The sequence below is a fragment of the Notechis scutatus genome, chromosome 13 (assembly GCF_049901735.1).
Source record: "Notechis scutatus isolate UNSWTSFEM ecotype Mainland chromosome 13, rNotScu1.2, whole genome shotgun sequence".
Lineage (NCBI taxonomy): Eukaryota > Metazoa > Chordata > Lepidosauria > Squamata > Elapidae > Notechis > Notechis scutatus.
The window spans coordinates 7,900,261-7,922,817 of record NC_142021.1 but is presented as its reverse complement, the minus strand read 5'-3'; the positions used below and the strand labels follow the sequence as shown (position 1 = coordinate 7,922,817).

The 22,557-nt window shown below is 43.2% G+C and overlaps 1 protein-coding gene across 1 annotated transcript in view; it reads right to left on the bottom strand.

Moving 5' to 3' along the window:
• The window catches only part of TANGO2 (transport and golgi organization 2 homolog), a 52,562-nt gene that overhangs the window by 15,491 nt on the left and 14,514 nt on the right, over positions 1 to 22,557 (bottom strand). Inside the window, exons 4-6 of the mRNA XM_087942902.1 lie at positions 14,376 to 14,464; positions 11,838 to 11,957; positions 9,615 to 9,729 (exon numbers count right to left, since the gene is read on the bottom strand). Of these exons, the coding sequence (XP_087799028.1) occupies positions 9,615 to 9,729; positions 11,838 to 11,957; positions 14,376 to 14,464 (324 nt within the window). The remainder of the gene's footprint in view (positions 1 to 9,614; positions 9,730 to 11,837; positions 11,958 to 14,375; positions 14,465 to 22,557) is intronic.

Genomic DNA, 22,557 nt, shown 5'->3' with positions numbered 1-22,557 from the left:
GGCTCGGACTAAAAATCCCGAGTACTTACTGCATTCCTCACTCAATAACCATTTCCAGTCTTGTCGTCTCTGTCCAGTCCAGTCTTCAGTCAGTCTGTCAGTCAGTCTGTCTGTCTGTCTGTCTGTCTGTCTGTCTTTCTTTCTTTCTTTCTTTCTTTCTTTCTTTCTTTCTTTCTTTCCTTCTTTCTCCTTCCTGCCTTCCTTCCTTTCCTTCTTTCTCTTTCTTCCTTTCCTTCTTTCCTTCTTTCCTTCTTTCTTTCTTTCTCTTTCTTTCTTTCTTTCTTTCTTTCTTTCTTTCTTTCTTTCTTTCTTTCTTTCTTTCTTTCTTTCTTTCTTTCTTCTTTCTTTCTTTTTCTTTCTTTCTCTTTCCTTCTCTCCCTCCCTTTTTCCTTCTTTCTTCCTCCCTTCCTTCTTCCTCCCTCCCCTTCCTTCCTTCCTTCCTCTCTTCTCTCTCTCTCTCTCTCTCCTTTCCTCCCTCCCCTCCTTTCTTTCTCCATTTTGTCTCCTGTGGACTAATCCTTACCCTTGCACAATCATTCAGGACAGGAGTTGTCCCAAAGATGCTTTTTCCAAAGATTCTTTTTCTTCAGGAACTGAAGAAGCTTCTTGGATGAGAAGCAAAACATTTTCAAGAAAGAAATTTAAAAAATCCAGTTGCCTTTTGAAATAGCGCTCTTGGGACAAGCAAAAGGTGAGCACATATTGAGGTGGGCAAGCACCCCCTCCTTTTTTTTAAAAAAAGGGCCCCCTTGCCATGCCTAGTCAGATCAATGGCAGAATTCTTTACCCTTCAAACATAAGAAATGCAGGCCAGCTGTTGAGCAGGTCCTGAAGTGGGTTTCATGTTTGTTTGTTTTTAAAAAACAAATCCACCCATATTTCCTCTTGAAAAACTTGGGGAAGGAACTATAAAAACAGCTTTGTTACCTATATGGTATCAAGACAGACAGACAGAGAAAGGAGGGAGGGAGATGGGGAGATAGAGATAGAGAGATAGAGAGAGATAGAGAGAGAGAGAGGAGGAAAGAAGGAAAGAAGAAAGAAGAAGAAGGAGGAGGGAGAAAGAAAGAAAGAAAGAATGAATGAAGGGAGGAAGGATAGGAGGAGAAGAAAGATGGGAGGGGAGGGAGGGAGGGAGGAATGAATGAAGGGAGGAGAGGGAGAAGGAAGGAAGGAAGGAAGGAAGGAAGGAAGGAAGGAAGGAAAAGACTAGAAGAAATAAATGATATAGCTTACTTGAACAGACTCTAGCAGCCAAAACAGATAGTCCTCAACTTATGATCCAACTGGGGTCATGACTTCCGTCCTATTTTACAACCTTTTTGCTACACTTGCTAAGCGAATCACTGCAGTTGTAAAGTGAATCATGTGGTCATTAAGTGAAGCTTCCTCCCCCTCCCACTGCTTGAATTCATTTGTCAGAAGCCACCTGGGAAGGCCAAAAAACGGATGATCCGGTAACCCCAGGATGTTACAAAGGGTTGGAAAAATCCCGCCCATTGCCAAGGGCTCCAATGCTCGATCACGTGACCGTGGGAAAAGGCTGTCGTAAGTCCCTTTACGTCGGGGCCATGGTAACTTCCAACAGACGCTAAGTGGATCATGATAGGGCAAGCGCTACCTGAAATGCAGGTGAATACATGCTAACAAACCTTGGATGGTGAAGGATGCTTTTGTACCGGGCTTTGGAATATTCTCTACCCGTTTTCTCAAAATTGCTTGACCGTCACCAAAATTTCATCCACTACATTTCGGATGCAAACAGTTTTAAGCGAGGTGCTCAGCGTGGCCCAGCAGAGAATGAATAACTAAAACAAAAAGGGATGTATGTATGTATGTATGTATGTATGTATGTATGTATGTATGTATGTATGTATGTATGGTATTCAGCTTTGTTCGGGTATTTTCCCACGTCATTATAGTTGTGCTTTTAAAATTGTAGCAACGTTTCGGCAGAATCTCATCTGCCATCATCAGCTTCTGTATTGTGTTCGTCTGAGTACTCCGAGAGTACTCAGTGAGTACTCCGAGAAGCACAAAGCCGAAGACACAAGCCTGAAGGTGATGAATGAGATTTCGTCAAAACGTCGCCAGGATACTTCCAATTTTACGCAGGAGAAAACCTGAATAACCAAAGATAAGAAGAAGATAGATAGATAGATATGATAGATAGATAGATAGGGATAGATAGATAGATAGATAGATAGATAGATAGATAGATAGATAGATAGATAGATAGATAGATAGATAGATACGGAAGAAAGATGGTTGGGTTAAATTTGGTGGGTGTTTTTCCTTTCTTTCTTGAAACTCCTTTGCAGCTCTCACATCAACAGGGGTAAATATAGTTCAGATTTATCACTTTATTTCCCCCCCGTGAGACAGGAACACCTTTTAAAAGTCCAATACCTTTTCTCCCTGCAAAACGCAGGATGCAGTCCCAGGAGAATATGGCTCTGCATCATGCATTAATCATTCCGAGCTTCCTCTTTTTAGATGGGCTCCCTCCTCCAAAGAAAAACACTCCGGCAGAGCTGTTATTTTTTAAGTTTGAAACACTATAATGCAAAACAACAAACATACTGTGCGTATTTTGCAATGCAAAGAGGGTGGATCGAAGATGCGGCCTCACTGCATAGCCGTTCATGTGAATTATCCTACAATTCCTTGGGCGATTTTTGTTTTCCTCCTATCTGTTTATTTGTCTTGATTAAAAAGAGAGAGGGAAGGAGAGAGGGAGGGAAAGAGAGAGAAAAAGGGAAAGAGGAGAAAGGGAAAGAGAGGGGGGAAAGAGAAAAGGAAAGAGAGAGAAAGAGGGAGGAAGAGAGAGAGAAAGAGAGGGAAAGAGAAAGGGAGAGAAAGGGGGAGAGAGGAAAATCTTAAGCGGATTGTGCAGAGAACTGTGCTCAGTCGATGAGTAAGATCCTCGTGGATTCACAGCTGCCCACAAGTTGTAAGGTTGCAATGTAAATGAGCAGTGCGTGCAAAAGAGTTTCTTTAATACAAAAATTAAGCGAAATAAAGAAGGAGAGCTTTGCATGGTGACTAAACTTAGGGCTATCGTTTATTACGCCCAGATCATCCAGGATTCCTGCTAACCTTGGTTTAAAGCAGGCTTGTTATCCTGGCCAAGATTCCATGCATTCGGTGATACTGTGAACCAGTTCACCCAGCTGCCTTTCATGCCCAAAGTGGGACTAGAACCCCCAGTCTTCTGGTGATTGGCTCTGAGTCATCCAGTTGGCTTCCATGCTTAAGGGAGGACTAGAACTCACAATCTCTTGGTTTTTAGTCTGGTGCCTTAACTACCTACTAACTAAACTGGCTCTAGTGATTAAACTAGGTTAAGTAAATAAAACCAAGTTAAATAGAAACTAGACTCTTTGCCCCAAAGACTTTTAGTTCAGGACTACACCGAGAAAGAGGCTCAAAATTCAGAAGTCTCTTGACAAGTGAGATGGGCAACAAACAAACAATAAATACGATTTGAACATGATTTAACTACCAACAGCATTTATGTTTGACACACAGCAATTATTAGAGTTCTTTGATAACAACTTATTTTGCTTTTCTGCGATGCTTCTACTGATCAGAAGTTAAGAAATCCTTGGGATAGGACTAGAATTAATGAAATCAGTTATGAATTGAGTGAGGGGAAGTGGTAAGAAACCAATTCATCACAGCCAGTTCTTTGACGTCCTTATGAACTGAACCCAATCGTACAATAAAAAGAAAACAACAATCATCCTAATTTTATTCACAAGTCAGTCCCTGGTGGCTTACTTTAACATCAGTCCTTGGGCAAAAAGAATATTAATTCCTATTTTGAGGGAGTAACGTAGGATTCAGGATTCTTGAAGTATAAGGATGGGGGTGGACTGAGATGTCGGGTGATACATTAGATGTGCAGGCTTGCTAATTCAGAACATCTGCAGTTTGTTTTTCCTGCATTCTGGGTTCCCCCAGAAGAATCTCTGCAAATACACGCACCTCGGTTGTTAGAAACTGCTGCCGGCAATTTTGGAAGCGAGAAAAACAACCACCACAACAACGATGCTCTCATTCCCAAAAGGGATGATTGCACATCCTAACACTAGCATGGACAGGGAGATTTATTGAATGATCTCTGCTGGGGATATGTAGCACCTCCTAATTAAGGAAAAAAAAAAACATTTGAGGAGTCTTAATGGTGCAGTATTTAGAATGCAGTATTGCAGGCTAACTCATTGCTCATTGCCAGGAGTTCAATGCTGACTAGCCGAAGGTTGATTCATCTTTCCATCCTTCTGAGGTCAATAAAATAAGGATCCAGACTGTTGAAGGAAACAGGCTGACCCTGTAGACTGCTTAGAGAGGGCTGTAAAGCACTGTGAAGTGGTATATAAATCTAAGTGCTGTTGCTATTCCTTCCTTCCTTCCTTCCTTCCTTCCTTCCTTCCTTCCTTCCTTCCTTCCTTCCTTCCTTCCTTCCTTCCTTCCATCCATCCATCCATCCATCCATCCATTCATCCATCCATCCATCCATCCATGGTGCACAGTGGTTAGAATGTAGTATTGCTGGCTAACTCTGCCCACCGCCAGGAGTTCAATCCTGACTGGCTCAAGATTGACTCAGCCTTCCATCCTTCCGAGGTGGGTAAAATGAGGACCCAGATTGTTGGGGGGCAAGAGGCTGACTCTGTACACCGCTTAGAGAGAGCTGGAAATTATTGTGAAGCGGTATATAACTTTTGATTGCTATTATTTCACCAGAATTATCATCATGGGTCATGATGGCAAACTTACCATGGCTGCTCTGGCCTTCAGAGCTACACTTTGAAACAGCCAGCAAATAATGGTTATGATGACCGTTGATTCAGCATCATCTCTCATTCGTGGAGATCAGAAACCTACTGTTCTGACCCAGCTCCCCAAACACAACAAACCCTCTGTAATTAAATCAATGATTCCTTTATTAGGAGCAGCCCTGGCAAAAAGTGTTTCTCTCTCACCGCAGGCTAACAAGTTTGTCCAGCAGGGAGATGAATAGTTGTCTGCTACAGCTATTCATCTCTGTCCTCTGCCTTTTATCCCCAGAGCTAGGCTGGGGCTTCACTGGCAGTGGTGGCTCTTCCCTCCCAAGGACTGTCCCATAGATTTCCACTGCTCTCCTCTCCTCTGCCTTCTTTGCAGTTGCGCATCAGGCACTGGAGCCAGCTGTTCCTCCTCTTCCTCATCAGCCACCTCCAGACCTGGGGGCTGTTGACTCTCCATCTGAGGGCTGACAGACGGCCCAGGCTCTCTCCGCCTCTCTCTCTCTCTCTCTCTCTCTCTCTCTCTCTCTCTCTCTCTCTCTCTCTCCTCTCTCTTTCTCTCTCTCTCCTCTCTCCTCTCTCCTCTCTCAGCCAGCTCCATTTCCTCTTCCCCTTTTTGGAGCTCTCAGGTTGCCTTGAGGCTGGCCCTGACTCCCACACTTCCTCCACCTCTTCTGATTTGGCTGCTGGCCGACAGGCTACAACACCTACGCTGCATTTATTCTTGCTTGTATCTGCACTACAAACGGAGCAGGAGAACCGCAATCCTCCTTTTGTGGGAACGAAAGCCAACATGAGAGTCTTGGCATATTTTGAAAACTGAACATCGCTCCTCTTTGGCTCTGAGTTCAGCGATTAATTTTTCTAAAGAGCTGCTCATCCGTTCTTCCTAGCGGCTTGATCAAGCTGTCAGAAACAGATCTCCGAAGCAATTATTGCCAAGGATATTTTCCCTGTCCTTGTCAAAATATGTACGGCGGTGCTTTGATTTGCAGTCAAGAAAGGGTAACCTTTTCTCCCCCCCCCTTTTTTTTTTGAACATTGCTTTTGACAATGGGGGAATTCAGGGGTCAGATACCAATAAGACGTTTTCGGTCCCAGTGGGGGGAATCATTTCTTTCAAGAATTTGATTGTGGATGAGCACAGTTTAAACTGTGCCAGGTTTATCCAGAAATTTTGGCTCATCATCCGTAGCACCAGGGCTACCTCTGCCATCATGGCACCACAATTTCATTTTTTAAAATCCCACTTTCATTAATCCATAAGTAACTCAAGATGGCGAATATATATAAAAGATATATCTAAAATCTATCTAAAAGAGGAGTCTGCCATCTGCATCTCTATAACTGTCTGGTTTGGCTCTACAACCAAAGAAGACAGACACAGATTTCAAGGATAATTAGAACAGCAGAAAAAAACAATTGCTACCAACCTGCCTTCCATGGAGGACCTGCATCCTGCACGAGTCAAAAAGAGGGCTGTGAAAATATCTACAGAGCCCTCACATTCATTCATTCATTCATTCATTCATTCATTCATTCATTCATTCATATTTATTTATTTATTTTTGTCAAAAGCTTACAGAAATAAGAATAAACATAAGTTTAAATATAAGAAATAGGAACTAATAGTTGGGGACAATAGGACAGGGACGGTAGGCACGATTGTGTGCTTATGCACGCCCCTTACAGACCTCTTAGGAATGGGGTGAGGTCAATAGAGGTTAGTTTGAGGGTAAAGGAGTGAGGGGTTTGAGCAGGTGACAACGGGATCAGATAGTGAGTTCCAAGCATTGACCCCTCTGTTGCTGAAATCGTACTTCTTGCAATCGAGTTTGGAGTGGTTTACATTAAGTTTATATCTGTTGTGTGCTCTTGTGTTTGTGGTTAAAGCTGAAATATTCATTAACTGGTTACATCCTGGACATAAATTGTTTCAACTTCTACTCTCAAAACGACGCTATAGGGCACTGCACACTGGAACAACTAAACCCATGGACTGAGTTTTCCTGAATGCCATCACTCTGCTAAACAACTAATTCCCACAACGTTGTCGAACTTGTCAGCGTTCCAGCAACCCACCACTCCAACCAATAACTCCGAGACAGGCATCTTCTCGAAGGTTCTTTTTATTTGGATAGTAAACTGCCACAACTGGGGAATCCCAAATCTGAAACTTCCGGGCTTCCTTGCAATAAGTAAAAACTACAAATCCATCCCTGCACCCATCATCGCATCACATGCCCCAATCACCATCCGTTCCAACGTAAGACTTCCCCTCACTTATGTGCACAATAACATGACCTTGAATTAGAAAAAGAATGTTATTAGGTCTAACTACATACACTCCAAGAAATTCCCCCCTCCCACTTTCACAGGCTCAAAATGTGGCAGCGTGGGAGCATCTGGTCTCAATATGGCTTCCAAAGCTAACAGAATTAATTACTAAGGTTGTATTCTTCTTCTTCTCATCCTTCCTATTATCTATTTCCTTTTCTACTTATGACTATAACTTTATTGCTTGTATCTTTACAATGTATATTGTTTTAGTTTCCTAGTACGATTTATGTTGCTTATTTAGTATCCCATGACTATCACCAAGTATTGCATGAATTCATGATTCATGATGAATGCATTCATGATGACTATGGTCATGATTTATCACTTACGTCTTTGATGTACACTGAGAGCCTATACACCGAAGACAAATTCCTTGTGTGTCCAATTACACTTGGCCAATAAAGAATTCTATTCTATCTTCTATCTTAAATTTGGGTGCTTGGCAACTGGTGTGTATTGATGACAGGTTGCAGAGTCCTGGGGGGTCACGTGATCAGCATTTGCGATCTTCCTAGCCAGCTTCTGACAAGCAAGGAACCAAAATGCACAACTCATTTAACAACTGCAGCGATTTGACCATGGCAAAAAAAAGTCGTAAAACGGGGCACAACTCAGCAACTGCCTTCCTTAACAACGTAAATTTGGGGGCTTCACTGTGATTGTAAGGTGAGGGCCAGCTGCATACCGGTATTTCTCAACCGTGGCAATTTTAAGGTGTATGAACTTCAACTCCCAGAATTCCCCAGCCAGCATGCTAGCTGGGCAATTCTGGGAGGCCGAAATCCACACAACTGAAAATTCCCAAGATTAAGAAACACAGAACTGTACAGTTAGAAAAAGGCTGTCATGCAAGCTAAACATTAAAGAATTCTGGTATCAGGAATGTGCTTCTCATTTAGTCCATGTGTAGGAACTCAGCACATTGGGAAATCAATCAGAATAGAGATGGAAGGGACCTTAGAGGTCTTCTAGTCCAGCCCCCTGCTCAAGCAGGAGACCCTAGACTAGTGTTGGTGAACCTTTGGGGGCACCAAGGGATGAAACAGAAGTGCGTGTGTGCACGTGGGACTGCCGGAAATGAGAGGAGCAGCTCGCCAGCGTGCACACGTGGGAGTGCTGGAAACTGAAGAGCAGTCCCCTGGCGCGCATGCATGCGCTGGGAAGCTGAGCTTGCCGTTTTCAGCACGCGCATGCGCACCAACCACCTGGTCTTCCGGGTTTCTGGTGTGTGCATGACACACGAAGACCAGCTGTGCTGAAAACTGGAAGCTCGGCTTCCCGGTGCACGCATGTGCGGTGGGGAGCTGCTCTTTTGGTTTCCGGTGCTCCCGCATGCTCAAAGACCAGCTGGTTGGTGTGCACGCATGCGCCGGAACCCGGAAGAGCAACGGGCGATGACTGGCGTGCCCGAAGAGATGGCTCTGCGTGCCACTTCTGGCATGCGTGCCATAGCTTCGCCATCAAGGCCCTATACCATTTCAGACAAGTGGCTGTCCAATCTCTTCTTAAAAACCTCGCATGATGGAGCTCCCACAACTTCTGAAGGCAGCCTGTTCTACTGGTTAAATGTCCTCACTATTAGGATGTTCCTCTATAATTCCAGGTTGCTTCTCTCCTTGATTAGTTTCCATCCACCATCAAGGACAATGGACAAGGCGTTTAAAAGACCAACTTATTCTTCAATATGCTGTAAATTAGATTTAAACAGGGCTCAGTGTGGAAAGCAAGGGACGCGGTAGCTCACTGGCTAAGACGCTGAGCTTGTCGATCAGAAAGGTCGGCAGTTCAGCGGTTCGAATCCCTAGCGCCGCGTAACGGAGGGAACTCCCGTTCCTTGTCCCAGCTTCTGCCAAACTAGCAGTTCGAAAGCACGTAAACAATGCAAGTAGAAAAATAGGGACCCCTTTGGTGGGAAGGGAACAGCATTCCGTGTGCCTTATCGGCGTTTAGTCCTTCCGGCCACATGACCACGGAGACGTCTTCGGACAGCGCTGGCTCCTTCGGCTTTGTAACGGAGATGAGCACCGCCCCCTAGAGCCGGAACAGAGTAGCACGTATGTGCGAGGGAAACCTTTACCTTTACAGTGTGGAAAGTCGCCATACGGTAGGGTATAGTGGACCTGAAGCAGTTTGGGGGAAGCGACAGAAATGCAAAAAGCAGAGCGATGGGGGGAAACTCCAAAAGCCATGAATGACAGATCCGAAAAGATTGCAAGAACAACATTCAACTTAAAAGCATCCAGCGGTTTCCCACCGGGGGGGGGGAAATGGCCTTGACTCAGAAAAAAACTTGGGCAATCAAAACTGAAGCCAAAGTTGTGATTCTCCATTTCTGAACTCAAACCCCATGCTTAAGATGGGGAAAAAAACCACACACCAGGTAGCACAGACCTTGTGCTATAAAGCAACATACACGTTAACACCTGCGGGGTCAGATTCTGAGTTTCGCTGCTAAGTGGATAAGGTTTACTACAGACTTACCTTAAGTCTGCTGCTATCAAATTAAAGCCATTGTAAAGGTGTCCTTCCAAGGCCACTTTCTTCAAGTAAGAGTAACTGTCCATTTCTGAGGTCAAGAAATTGGTGACCAGGGCACCTGCAAAGAAAGGAACATAACAAGGGGTTTATAACTAGGGAGTTGGTTTGTAATGCTACTGCTTTAAGGCAGGCAGAGGAGAAGATGGTTAGGTCAACTTCATGCCATCTGGCAAAATGCTGATTAGAACAGAAGAATTATCACTCTTATTGACCAGCGGAGCAATAAAAGCCAACCCTCTCAATTAGAGGGCCATTTGTTTAATAAATACAATATCTCAGTAACGCAATAAATATTTGCCGGCTGCGCAATATAATGGGTTGACCACGGAGCTTGGTGAGGAAAAAAAAAGCTTTAGTTTTTAAGCCATAGATTGTGTTTATTTTAGCAGAACGTCTCAATGAAGGTATTAACACTTGCCTGCTTTTAGTTTATTCAACTCCGTGTTTGCAAAATATCTTTATTGGGGATGGGAGAGCCAAAGAGACCTTGGAAAGATAGAAGGCTTAGTCAACCTTGAGCTGGTCAGGATCTAACCGCCGGCCGTGAGCAGAATGAGCTTGCCATACTGCATTATAACCACTGTACACCTTGAAAAGAAGGGAGGGAGGGAGGGGGAGGGAGGGAGGGAGGGAGGGAAGAAGGAAGGAAGGAAGGAAGGAAGGAAGGAAGGAAGGAAGGAAGGAAGGAAGGGAAGGAAGGAAGGAAGAGCACTAGCAATAGCCCTTAGACTTTTATACCACTTCATAGTGGATTACAGCCCTCTCTAAGCAGTTTACAGAGTCAGCTTCTTGCCCCCAACAAGCTGGGTCCTCATTTTCGGTCAGGATTGAACTGTTGGCAGTCAGCAGAATTAGCCTGCAATACTGCATTCTAACCACAAGGAAGGAAGGAAGGAAGGAAGGAAGGAAGGAAGGAAGGAAGGAAGGAAGGAAGGAAGGAAGGAAGGGGAAGGGGAAGGGAAGGGAAGGGAAGGGAGGAAGGAAGGAAGGAAGGAAGGAAGGGAAGGAAGGAAGGGAAGGAAGGAAGGAAGGGAAGGAAGGAAGGAAGGAAGGAAGGAAGGAAGGAAGGGGAAGGGAAGGGAAGGGAAGGGAAGGAAGGAAGGAAGGAAGGAAGGGAAGGGAGGGAAGGGAAGGGAAGGAAGGAAGGAAGGAAGGAAGGGCAATTGCACTAGCAATAGCCCTAAGACTTATATACTGCTTCACGGTGCTTTACAGCCCCTCTCTAAGCAGTTTACAGGGTCAGCCTCTTGACCCCAACAAACTGGGTCCTCATTTTACTGACCTCGGAAGGATGGAAGGCTGAGTCAACCTTCAGTCAGTCAGGATTGAAGGAGGCAATGTGAGTGGAGTTAGCCTTCAATATTGCATTCTAATCATCAGGGCTCCCTCTTTAACTATAGACGGTAATTACAGTTTTTAATTATATAATTGTTGTTGTTAGTTGCAAAGTCATGTCCGACCCATCGTGACCTCTACCGTCTTCTGGAGTCTATTTAAGCTCACGCCGACTGCTTCAGTGACTCCATCCAGCCACCTCCTCCTCTGCCATCCCCTTCTTCTTCTATTGCCCTCCATCGTTCCCAGCATTAGGCTCTTCTCCAGTGAGTCTTTCCTTCCTTCTCAAGAGGTGGCCAAAGTATTTGAGTTTCATCTTCAGGATCTGGCCTTCTAAAGAGCAGTCAGGGTTGATCTCCTCTAGGACTGACCAGTTTGCTTTATTACAGTTACGGAGGATAAACATTTTTTTTTCTTAGTTAAGCAGGTTGTCAACTAAAAAAATACACCTTTGGTCTTTTTTAGTTGCCAGCAGGAAAGGAGTAGAGAAAAGCAGTGCATTCCTTAAATGCCTCAGATAATCGCCTTGGCAGCCAAAGCTGTTCGCAAATAAGATTATTACTGGAGAGCATGAATAATGACTCTCGGCTATTGATGTGTCTCATTGGAGAACATACATCCAGGGGGTGGGGGGAAAGACCAGGGTCAAGGGTGAAATGAGTGATGTGTCAGAGTTGGCTGCAACCAGGAAACGCAGACATGTCAACTCCTAATCAATCAGGCTTTTTTACTCTGAGAAATGCCACTAGAGACTTGTGATTTGAATGGGGGTTCATGTTGGAGCCCTGACATGATATCCCACCAGCTTCTCATTTCCTACTACATACTTGCCTCTTCCTTTTGCATGCTTGTTGATCTGAGGCTGCATGTAATTGGTCAAGGCGGCCATCTTGCCTTTCTTGCTGATTCCAAGCCAGGACCCACCTTCTTTCCCTTCTTCCATATCCAAGCCTGCCATTAACAACAACAACAACAAAAATGAATCACCTGGGCACCATTAAGCAACGTCTGGTTGATAACCAACAAACAGCACTCAAAACCGGGGAGTGATTTCTTGGTGTGAGGACAGGAAAGGCGTAATAGGAAGCCCTTGACTTACGACCACAGCCGAGCTCAAAGTTGCCCCGTTTTACGAACTTTCTGGCCACCGTAGTTAAGTGAATCACTGCAGTTCATCAGTGAATCACCTGGTCGTTAAAGGAATCTAATTTCCCCATTGAGTTTGCTCGTCAGAAGGTTGCAAAAGAGGGACCTCAGGACACAGCAACGGTCATAAGTGTGAACCAGTTGCCGAGCCTCTGAATTTTGACTGCGCAATCATGCAACGGTCGTAACTGCGAAAAACAAGTTGTAAGTCCCTTGTTTTCACTGCCGCGGCAACTTTGGACGGTCACTAAACGAACTGTTGCAAGTCGAGGACTACCTTTTAAAGTTAGTTAAAAAAAGTTAAAGTTAAAAAAGTTAAAGGTAAGTTAAAAAAAATACACTAAGGCGATGTAAAACAGTTTTCACAAAAGCGGAGATGAAGAAGCAGAAGATAAACTACCCACTTTCTTGAGAAGATTGACAGTTCAAGGCCTTAAAAAAACCAAGGGCACGCACGCACACACACACACACACACACACACACAGCTCAGAGAGAGGATAAATACATCAAAACAGACCAGAATGCTTTTAAAATTCAAATTTCAACCCTTCCTCGCTAAGCACTGCTCTGTATAAATAAGGGAGAAGAGGGGCAGCCCATACTCGCCAAGAATTCAGAATGGAAACCAGACTTTTAGAAAGTTAAAAAGAAAGAAAGAAAGAAAGAAAGAAAGAAAGAAAGAAAGAAAGAAAGAAAGAAAGAAAGAAAGAAAGAAAAGAAAAGAAAAGAAAAGAAAGAAAGAAAGAAAGAAAGAAAGAAAGAAAGAAAGAAAGAAAGAAAGAAAGAACTTTGGGGCAGACAGAAAGAGTGAGAGAATAATTTATCCTCCGCAGGATCCCTGCCAAAGACAACAACGTTAAGCAGAAGAGACGAATCTTCACAGAGGTTTTTTTTTTTTTAAAAAAAACAAACCGCCATGGTCTGACTGTTCCAATCTCATTTTTATTTATGTGTACACTGGAACATGTACTTTAGGATGGCTAGGCAGGAGAGAGTGAGTGAGAAAGAGCGGAAGGAAGGAAGGAAGGAAGGAGGGGCAGAGACTGGAAATGGTTATCAAGTGAGGAATGCAATAAATATTTCGGTTTTTTAGGGAGAGAGAAAGAGAGAGGGAGAAAGAGAGAGGGAGAAGGAAGGAGAGGGAGGGAGGGAGGGAGGGAGAAGAAAAGAGAGAGGGAGGGAGGGAGGGAGGGAAAGAGAGAGAGAAAGATCTACAGAAATGCTTCTAAAATGGGTAGCATTGGGTCTGCTGAAGCTGCGCACTTGAAAAATAAAAATCATGGGATTTCAAGGGGCCCCACTAAAACGCTGCTCTGTAACCTTCCTTCCTTCCGCTCTTTCTCGCTCACTCTCTCCTGCCTAGCCATCCTAAAGTACCTGTTCCAGTATGCACATAGCTACAACCCTCATTAAGGAATATTATTTCAGGGAAAGCCAGTTTGGTGTAGGCCAGAAACCAGGAGACTCGGGTTTCTAGCCCTGCCTTAGCCATGAAAGCCAACTGGATGACTTTGGGCTGATCGCCAGGAGACGTTGAGTTAAGCAACTCACCACGGTTGTTAAGTGAATCAGGTGGCCATAAGTCTGAATCTAGTTTATAAAAAGAGCATTTTTTAACCTTCCCCCCCCACCCCCCACCCAGAAAACATAAAAAAATATATCCCAAAATTCAATCACAGGACCAGGACAACCAGCCAGTTGCTATGCACCCAAAATGCATCCATGTGACTGCAGAGATCAGTGCAGCAGTCCTAACTTCAAGGACGGCTTATAAATAACTTTCTTTGAGGCTGTTATAAATTCAAACATTCGTTAAGTGACCAGCCGTAAGTCGAGATATCAACTCATAAAACACTACATTCCATAAATGTTTTCAAAGATAGTAACTAGTTGACCGAAGTTTCTGCCACATAAAATTCTAGCTGGAGAGCACGACTGATGGCTCTTGGCTATGGATGTGTCCCATTGGAGAATAGGAATTACGATAAACCCAGAGGGGTGGGGGAAAACCAGGGTCAAGGGTGGCAATGAATGATGTGTCTCAGAGTCGGCTACACCCAGGCACTGCCGGACATGTTAACTCCCAATAAATCCTTTTGAAGTTTTGGAAGTTTGGCTCGAGACTCATGATTTAAATGGGGGTAACTGCCGGAATCCTGACAGCTAGCCGATTGAGACACATTGCTTGACTTAAACACATACCCAGAGAGCACTATACGTACCACTGAGAATCTCACTGCTATTGTCCCAAAAATCGGCGGATTTGGAGGGCCTGTGGTAATATTCATCTCTGTTAGCTGCTAGGATAAGCCTGTAGGGAAAGAAGAGAAAATCTGTGATTGCACTGAAAAACGACGTTTGTTTTATTACTTCAGCTGCATGAAAGGAAAAAAAAAAAAGGAACTGTTGTTACATGTCACCCTAAGCAAGCTTAACTAGGGTTTGCTGAATAAGGCGTAATAATCAGAGCTTGCTTATGACCCTGAGCCACGATGCGGTGCACTTGGATTCAACAGGTCTTATATTCTGCAGATTTTTTTTTAATTGTTTCCATGTTTTCTACATCGTTTTAATCATTTTACAATTTTGGAGCTGTAAGCTGCCCAGAGTTGCCTGGATGGGTTGGGCAGCTATAGAAACTGGAAAAAAAAATGCAGAACATGAGCTCAGTCATTTTTAGGCTAGCTGCAGATATGGATAGTCCTTGATTTAGGATTGCCATTTTAACCTGGATTCCTGCCTGTTTTGCCAACACCCAGATCCTGGATTCAAGATCTGCTCTATGTTTGATGATCTTTCTAGCACTAAAGAGGAATTCCCTGACTAGAACGAAGAGGAAATTTCCTGAGAGTTAGAACAATTAATCAGTGGAACAACTTGCCTCCAGAAATTGTGAATGTTGCAACACTGGAAATTTTGAAGAACAGGTTGGACAGCCATTTATCTGAAGTGGCGTAGAGTTTTCTGCCTGAGCACGGGGTTGGACTAGAAGACCACCAAGGTCCCTTCCAACTCTTCTATTCTATTCTGTTCTGTTCTGTTCTGTTCTGTTCTGTTCTGTTATTCTATTCTGTTCTGTTCTGTTCTGTTATTCTATTCTATTCTGTTCTGTTATTCTATTCTATTCTATTCTATTCTATTCTGTTCTGTTCTGTTCTGTTATTCTATTCTATTCTATTCTATTCTATTCTATTCTATTCTATTCTATTCTATCCTGTTCTATCCTGTCCTATTCTACTCTGTTCTGTTCTGTTATTCTATTCTGTTCTGTTCTGTTCTGTTCTGTTATTCTATTCTGTTCTTGTTTGTTATTCTATTCTATTCTATTCTATTCTATTCCATTCCATTCCATTCCATTCTCATTCCATTCCATTCCATTATTCCTATTCCTATATTCCTATTCCATTCCCAGACATGCTGGGGGGGGAGGAGAAAGAAGCCAATTAAACAGATTTCTCTTAGTCTTATTTGAAGATTCAAGGGTTGAATCTGTGACCTCCTATGCGTTCTACCATGCAATTACAGCGTTGCCGGGAAGTGTCAAGAAAACTCCTGCGAAAATTTGGGCGACACCCACACAGCCCAGCCGAGTTAATTAATGCAATCGCACCACTGCTGCCAACAAGCAGCCGGCTGCCGCCTTGAAGCAGTTTCCTGATCATATTTGGTTTATTTTTTTATTCGTACTCTGTCGAAACACATCCATTGAAGAACGTGTGGCTTTGAACGGACCTATGTGCCTCAAAATCGGTTTCATCCACCGAGGCAAGAAATACAAAGGCTAACAAAGGAGAACAAAAAGATGGGTGAACGCTATGAAGCTTACCTTGGTTTGGAGAAATAGGCCTAAGGTTTGCAAAGCCTTTGTCTGGCATTTGCCAATGCACTCCTTTCCTGGCTCAGATAAACTATGGTTTCTGAGAGCTGGCTTACGCCAGCAAGCCAATCCCAAGTCTAAAAAGAGGACTCTTACTTATTTTGTCAAGCATGTGTTAGATAACATGTGTAAATATAAACGTGATTATTAATACATGAAATGGATACGAATAAAAGGGAACATTAGGACAGGGACGGTAGGCATGCTGGTGTGCTTATGCACGCCCCTTACAGACCTCTTAGGAATGGGGGGAGGTCAACAGTGGACAGTCTGAGATTAAAGTGTTTGGGGTTTGGGGAAGAAACCACAGAGTCAGGTAGTGCATTCCAGGCATTGACCACTCTGTTGCTGAAGTCATATTTCCTGCAATCAAGTTTGGAGCAGTTAACATTGAGTTTGTATCTGTTGTGTGCTCTTGTATTGTTGCGGTTGAAGCTGAAGTAGTCATTGACTGGTAGGACATTGCAACGGATAATTTTATGTACTACGCTTAGGTCAAACCGAAGGTGGTGTAATTCTATGTTGTCTAAACCTAAAATTTTTGTTCCGTTTTTTTTAGAATTTTTTTAAAATAAATTTTATTGAATTAACATTACGAACAATTGAACACAGTGCAACTTTCTTGGCCATCATTTTGGCCATACAAACTATAGCATACAGATACATATAACAGTTAATTTCATTTTTTCCCTTGTGTTATTAGTATAGTGCTAGCTGCATGTTATTTCTATTGAAGCCTAAAATTTCAAGTCTGGTGGCATAAGGTATTCCGTTGCAAGCAGAGGAGTGAAGGACTCTGGGTTCAAAATATTGTGGTTTCAGTTAGGATGGAAATAAATGGACGAGTTCACTATGTGCAAAAGCACTGTTTACCTATGGCTTGCTGAACAAACCTTGGCAAATCTAAGGTTTATTTGTTGCCTTCTTATTTAGCTGCCGTGGCTTTAACTTTCAGTGAAGAAGTTTAAGCAAGCCATAAAAACAAACCTGGATTATCCCAGGTAAGCACAAACAAACATCTGTGCCTGTTGATAAACCACTTTTTTTTTTTAAGGGGCAACTGCACCAAGTAAAACAACTGCAGTTCCAAATGCAGGCAGTCCTCGACTTACGGCCACAATCAAGCCCAACTTTCTGTCACTAAGCAAGGCAGCTATTGAGAACTTTTTTGCCCCGTTTTACAGCCACAGTTGTTAAGCAAATCCTTGCAGCTGTTAAACTAGTAACAAGGTTGTTCAGTGAATCTGGCTTCTTCATAGACGTTGCTTGTCGGAAGGTCGCAAAAGGGGATCACATGACCCTGGGACATTGCAACCGTCATAAATATGAGTCAGTTGCCAAGCGTCTGAATTTGGATCACGGGAACGTGGGGATGCTACAATGGTTGTGTGTGAGAAACAGTCAAAGGTCACTTTTTTCAACAAACAAGCTCAGAGAGCACCAAGGATTAGATTAACAGAGTTGGAAGGGACCTTGTAGGTCATCTAGTCGAACCTCCCCTGCCCAAGCAGGAGACCCAACCCCATTTCTGACAGATGGATGTCCAGCCTCTTCTTAAAAGCCTCCAGGGATGAAGCTCCCACAACTCCTGCAGCAGGCAACGTCTTAGTTCATGGGTTGATTGTTCTCCCTGTCAGAAAGTTTCTCCTTATTTCCAGGTTGAATCTCTCCTTGATCAATTTCCACCCATTATTCCTTGTCTGGCCTTCGGGTGCTTTGTTTGGAGAATAGCTTGACCCCTTCCTCCTCTCTGTCGCAGCTCCTCAAATATTGGAAGACCGCTATCTTGTCTCCCCTGGTCCTTTTGTTCATTAAAATCAGATTAAAGTCAGATTAACAGAGTCGGAAGGGACCTTGTAGGTCATCTAGTCCAATCCACCCACCCAAGCAGGAAACCCTACACCATTTCTGACAGATGGCAGTCCAGTTACTTCTTGAAAGCCTCCAGTGATGAAGCTCCCACAACTTCTGAAGGCAAGTCATTCCATTAAATATAGAATAACAGAGTTGGAAGGGACCTTGTAGGTCATCTAGTCCAAGCCCCCGTCCAAGCATGAGACCCTACACCATTTCTGACAGAAGGCAGTCAAGTCTCTTCTTAAAAGCCTCCAGGGATGAAGCTCCCACAACTTCCGAAGTCAACTTCTGTTCCATGGGTTGGTTGTTCTCACTGTCAGAAAACTTCTCCTTATTTCCAGCTTGAATCTCTCCTTGTTCAGTTTCCATCCGTTGTTCCTTGTCTGGCCTTCAGGTGCTTTAGAAAATAGCTTGACCCCTTCCTCCTCTCTGTGGCAGCCCCTTAAGGACACCTCACAAATATTCTCCTTTATTAGTACTTTTTTCAAGGCTGTTGTAACTTTGAATGGTCATTTAAGGAATTATTGTAGACAACCTGTAGTGATTTACTATCCAAAATGAAAGCTAGTTCTATTCCCATTTCAATTCTTGGCTACAAAAATAGGGGGGGGAAAGAAGCATTATCAAGATAGAGCACGGAAATCCATAAGCTAGAATCCATTCCTGTCAGCGAAATCACAACTGTTTGTGGATATACTGAAGCTGTGCCCTGCCTGATTCACAAATAATGGGTTAGCATTACATGTGGATCACCGTTTGTTGTATCAGGAAACACCCAAACGCATCATGACTTTGTACTGTTAGTCAGTCAGGTTGTTTATTCAAATTAGACAGCAACTTCCTTCAGATATAGGGAAACTGATTCAGATACATACTGGGGAAGACATCCATTTTTAAGGTAGCCTCAGCAAAAATCAGCCACAGCAAAAATTAAATTCTCTAAGTAATTTATAAGAGCTCCAAAACAAGCTGTACAACCTTGACGAGCACAAAGATTTATGCAACTTCTGACTCTGTGTGTGTGTGTGTGTGTGTGTGTGTGTAGATGGAAATTGAAGAATTTGTACTACCGAAGCAATTTCCTGTGACATAATTCAGTTCCATAAAAAAAAGATTATGAGATTATAGCTCCGAAACATAAAACCTATATTTACAAACAGCAGCAATTTGTACTACCAAAATTGGATTTATGAAGGCCTCTGCAAACAGGAACACATTGAAACGAGAGGCACTTATTTACAACATGAAAAATAGAGACTGTTATAAAGGAGGGAACACAGAGTGCACCGGATGTGGCCTAATTATAACTCAGTTGCTCTACCAACGAGCCGGTACGGGCAGTTCTCGACTTATGACCAAAACTGAGCCGAAAATTTCCATTGCTTAAGGAAGAAAGTTGTTAAGTGAGTTTTAGTACTTGGCACTTAAACTTATATACCACTTCACAGTGTTTTCCAGCCCTCTCTGGAAGTGGTTTATAGAACCTCTTGCCCCCGCAACAATTGGGGTCCTCGTTTTACCCACCTCAGAAGGATGGAAGGCTGAGTCAACCTTGAGCCATTCAGGATCGAACTGCTGGCAGTGGGCAGAGTTAGCTTTCAATACTGCATTCTAACCACTGTGCATGATGGATGGATGGATGGATGGATGGATGGATGGATGGATGGGGAGGAAGGAAGGAAGGAAGGAAGGAAGGAAGGAAGGAAGGAAGGAAGAAGGAAGGAAGGAAGGAAGGAAGGAAGGAAGGAAGGAAGGAAGGAAGGAATAGCAATAGCACTTAGACTTATATACCACTTCACAGCCCTCTCTAAGTGGTTTACAGAGTCAGCCTGTTGCCTCCAACAATCTGGGTCCTCATTTTACCCACCTCGGAAGGAGGGAAGGATGAGTCAACCTTGAGCCATTCAGGATCGAACTGCTGGCAGTGGGCAGAGTTACCTTTCAATACTGCATTCTAACCACTGTGCACGATGAGTGGGTGGATGGATGGGAGGGAAGCAGGGAAGGAGGGAGGGAGGGAGGGAGGGAGGGAGGGAGGGAAGGAAGGAAGGAAGGAAGGAAGGAAGGAAGGAAGGAAGGAAGGAAGGAAGGAATAGCAATAGCACTTAGACTAATATACCGCTTCACAGTGCTTCACAGCCCTCTCTAAGCGGTTTACAGAGTCAGCATCTTGCCTCCAACAATCTGGCTCCTCATTTTACCGACCACGTCGTAAGTGTGAGAAATGGACATCGGTCACTTTTTTTCAGTGCCTTTGCAACTTCGAACAGTCAGTCAGTGAACTGCTGTAAGTCAAGGACTTCCTGTGGCTGCAATGGGGAGGGGGTAAGAATATCTGCTTTCTCTCCCCCTCCAGCTGCTACATCCTTAATCCCGGCAAACTCCCCATACAACATTATTCCTGGTAGATCTTTATGCTCCGGCAAGTGTATAAGAGGCAAAGGTGCTGGGTCTTAAGCCACGAAGGGCTTTACATATTTTGCTGCAGATAAATGGAACATGGAACTTTTAAGGAGGGGTTGATCTTAAAAGCCTGAGCTTGGATTTCTGCACCAGCTGAACAGATAAAGGAACGACGGGCCAGTACGTTCTCAGTCACAGGCTGGTTTTATGGAACAACAAATAAATAAAATAAGAGATTTAAGCTCTGCATCTATATTTGCATTTTCCCCCCATGTGTTTTACACACAGTCCGTTATCCAGGTTTCACAGACAATTCTAATCCTGATGCCTTTGCTCAGGGTTAAAAAAAAGAGAGAGAAGGGATTTCCTTTAAAAACCTAATAATTTGTGTTTTGAAAAACGCGAAATGTTTGCCCAGGAGGCGAGTCCTTCAAATTATAACAGTTCATTTAGTGGCCGTTCCAAGTTACAACAGCACCAAAAAAGGGGACTTTAGTTAGGACCCTTTTTCACAGTTAAAAACCTTGGTAGCTTCCCTATGACCACGTGATCAAAATTTAGATGGTTGGCAACTGTTGAGGTCACGTGATTCCCCTTCTTGCGACCTTCTAGCAAAGTCCATGGGATAGCCAGATTCGTTTAACAACTGAGTTACTAAACTTATCAGCTGCAGTTGACAACGGTGGCAAGAAAGTTTGTAAAACGGGGCAAAACTCATGTCAGCTTTGGAAGCCATATTAGCCCCAGAGGCTTCCACGCTGCCACATTCTTGAGCCTGGGAAAATGGGAGAGGGGGTGGATTTGTTGGAGCGTATGTGGTTAGACATAATAGCATTCTTTTTTTACAGTCAAGGTCATGTTATTTCTGCACCTGGTGGAGAGGACGTCTCAAGCTGGGATGAATGGTGATTGGGGCATGTGATGGAACGATGGGTGCAGGGGGGTGGATTTGTAATTTTTTTTTTTTACTTATTGGAGGAAAACCTGGAACTTTCAGATTCGGGTTTTCCAAGGTGTGCCAGTATACCTACTCTAATCAAAGGAAACGTTGAGAGAATGCCTGTCTCTGAGTTTTTAATTGGGTTTTTCTGGAACGCTGACAACTCACTTAGCAAATGTCTCACTGAACAACAGAAATTTTGGGCTTCATTGGGGTCGTATAATTCTAACTCGTTTGGTATTTACCACATACGAGCGTCTCCTTGGTGGAATTATTTTCTGCTCTGCAGATTTACTTAGTGGTTTGTCATTTCCTAGCTTCTTTGTTGCCTAGTATTCCTACGCAATTGCCTGCATTATATCCTTCATTAGATTTATCTCACCAGGTTTCTGGCATCTTTAAAGAAAAAAAGAAAAAAAAAACCACACAGCATGAAACCTGAAAGGTACCCCACAATAAACCTCAGGGGACAAACATTTCTACCAGTTATTTGTAAGCAAATTCAGGCATTTATGATAAATACCTATCAATACCAAATGCATGCACTTGTAAGAAGAATGTATCTAAAGCAGACAGGAAAAAATAATAATCACCTTACACTGGAAGATAAAATAAATATCATTGAAATAGAAACATTTAACTCAAAAAAAGTATCTTACACGGAAAGCATTCAGGCAAAACAATAGCAAACTGAGCAAATTTTTACAGAAGCTCTAATTCGGAAGTGACATTGTAACATTTGTGGACAAATATGGTACATTACATAGTTTCCCTGGATGTACTGGTAAATTATGTGGAGTCAAGGCTTAAAAACTAGTTTGCCAGACTAGACTGCCATTCATGGCATGGTGTCATGTGTGAAAAACAAGCACTGTAATCCAGTTTAGGATAAGGGGATCCCCCAGGCAAAGGTTTGTTCAGCAAACTTTGACAAAACCAATCACAGTGGGCCATCAGCTGGAATGGAATGGAATGAATCAGGATAGAGAATAGAATAGAATAGAATAGAATAGAATAGAATAGGGGAGGGGAGAGGAGGGGAGAGGAGAGGAGAGGAGAGGAGAGGAGAGGAGAGGAGAGAAAATATGGAATGGCCTGGAACAGAACAGAATAGAGAATAGGAATAGAATTAGAATTAGAATTAGAATATAGACTAGAATAGGAATTAGGAGAGGAGAGGAATTGCAATAGAATATAGAATAGGATATGATAGAATTAGAATAGAATATAGAATAGAATAGGAATTAAAATAGAACATAATATAGAATGGAATAGAATATAGAAGAGAGAGAGAAAATATGGAATGGCCTGGAATAGAATAGAATAG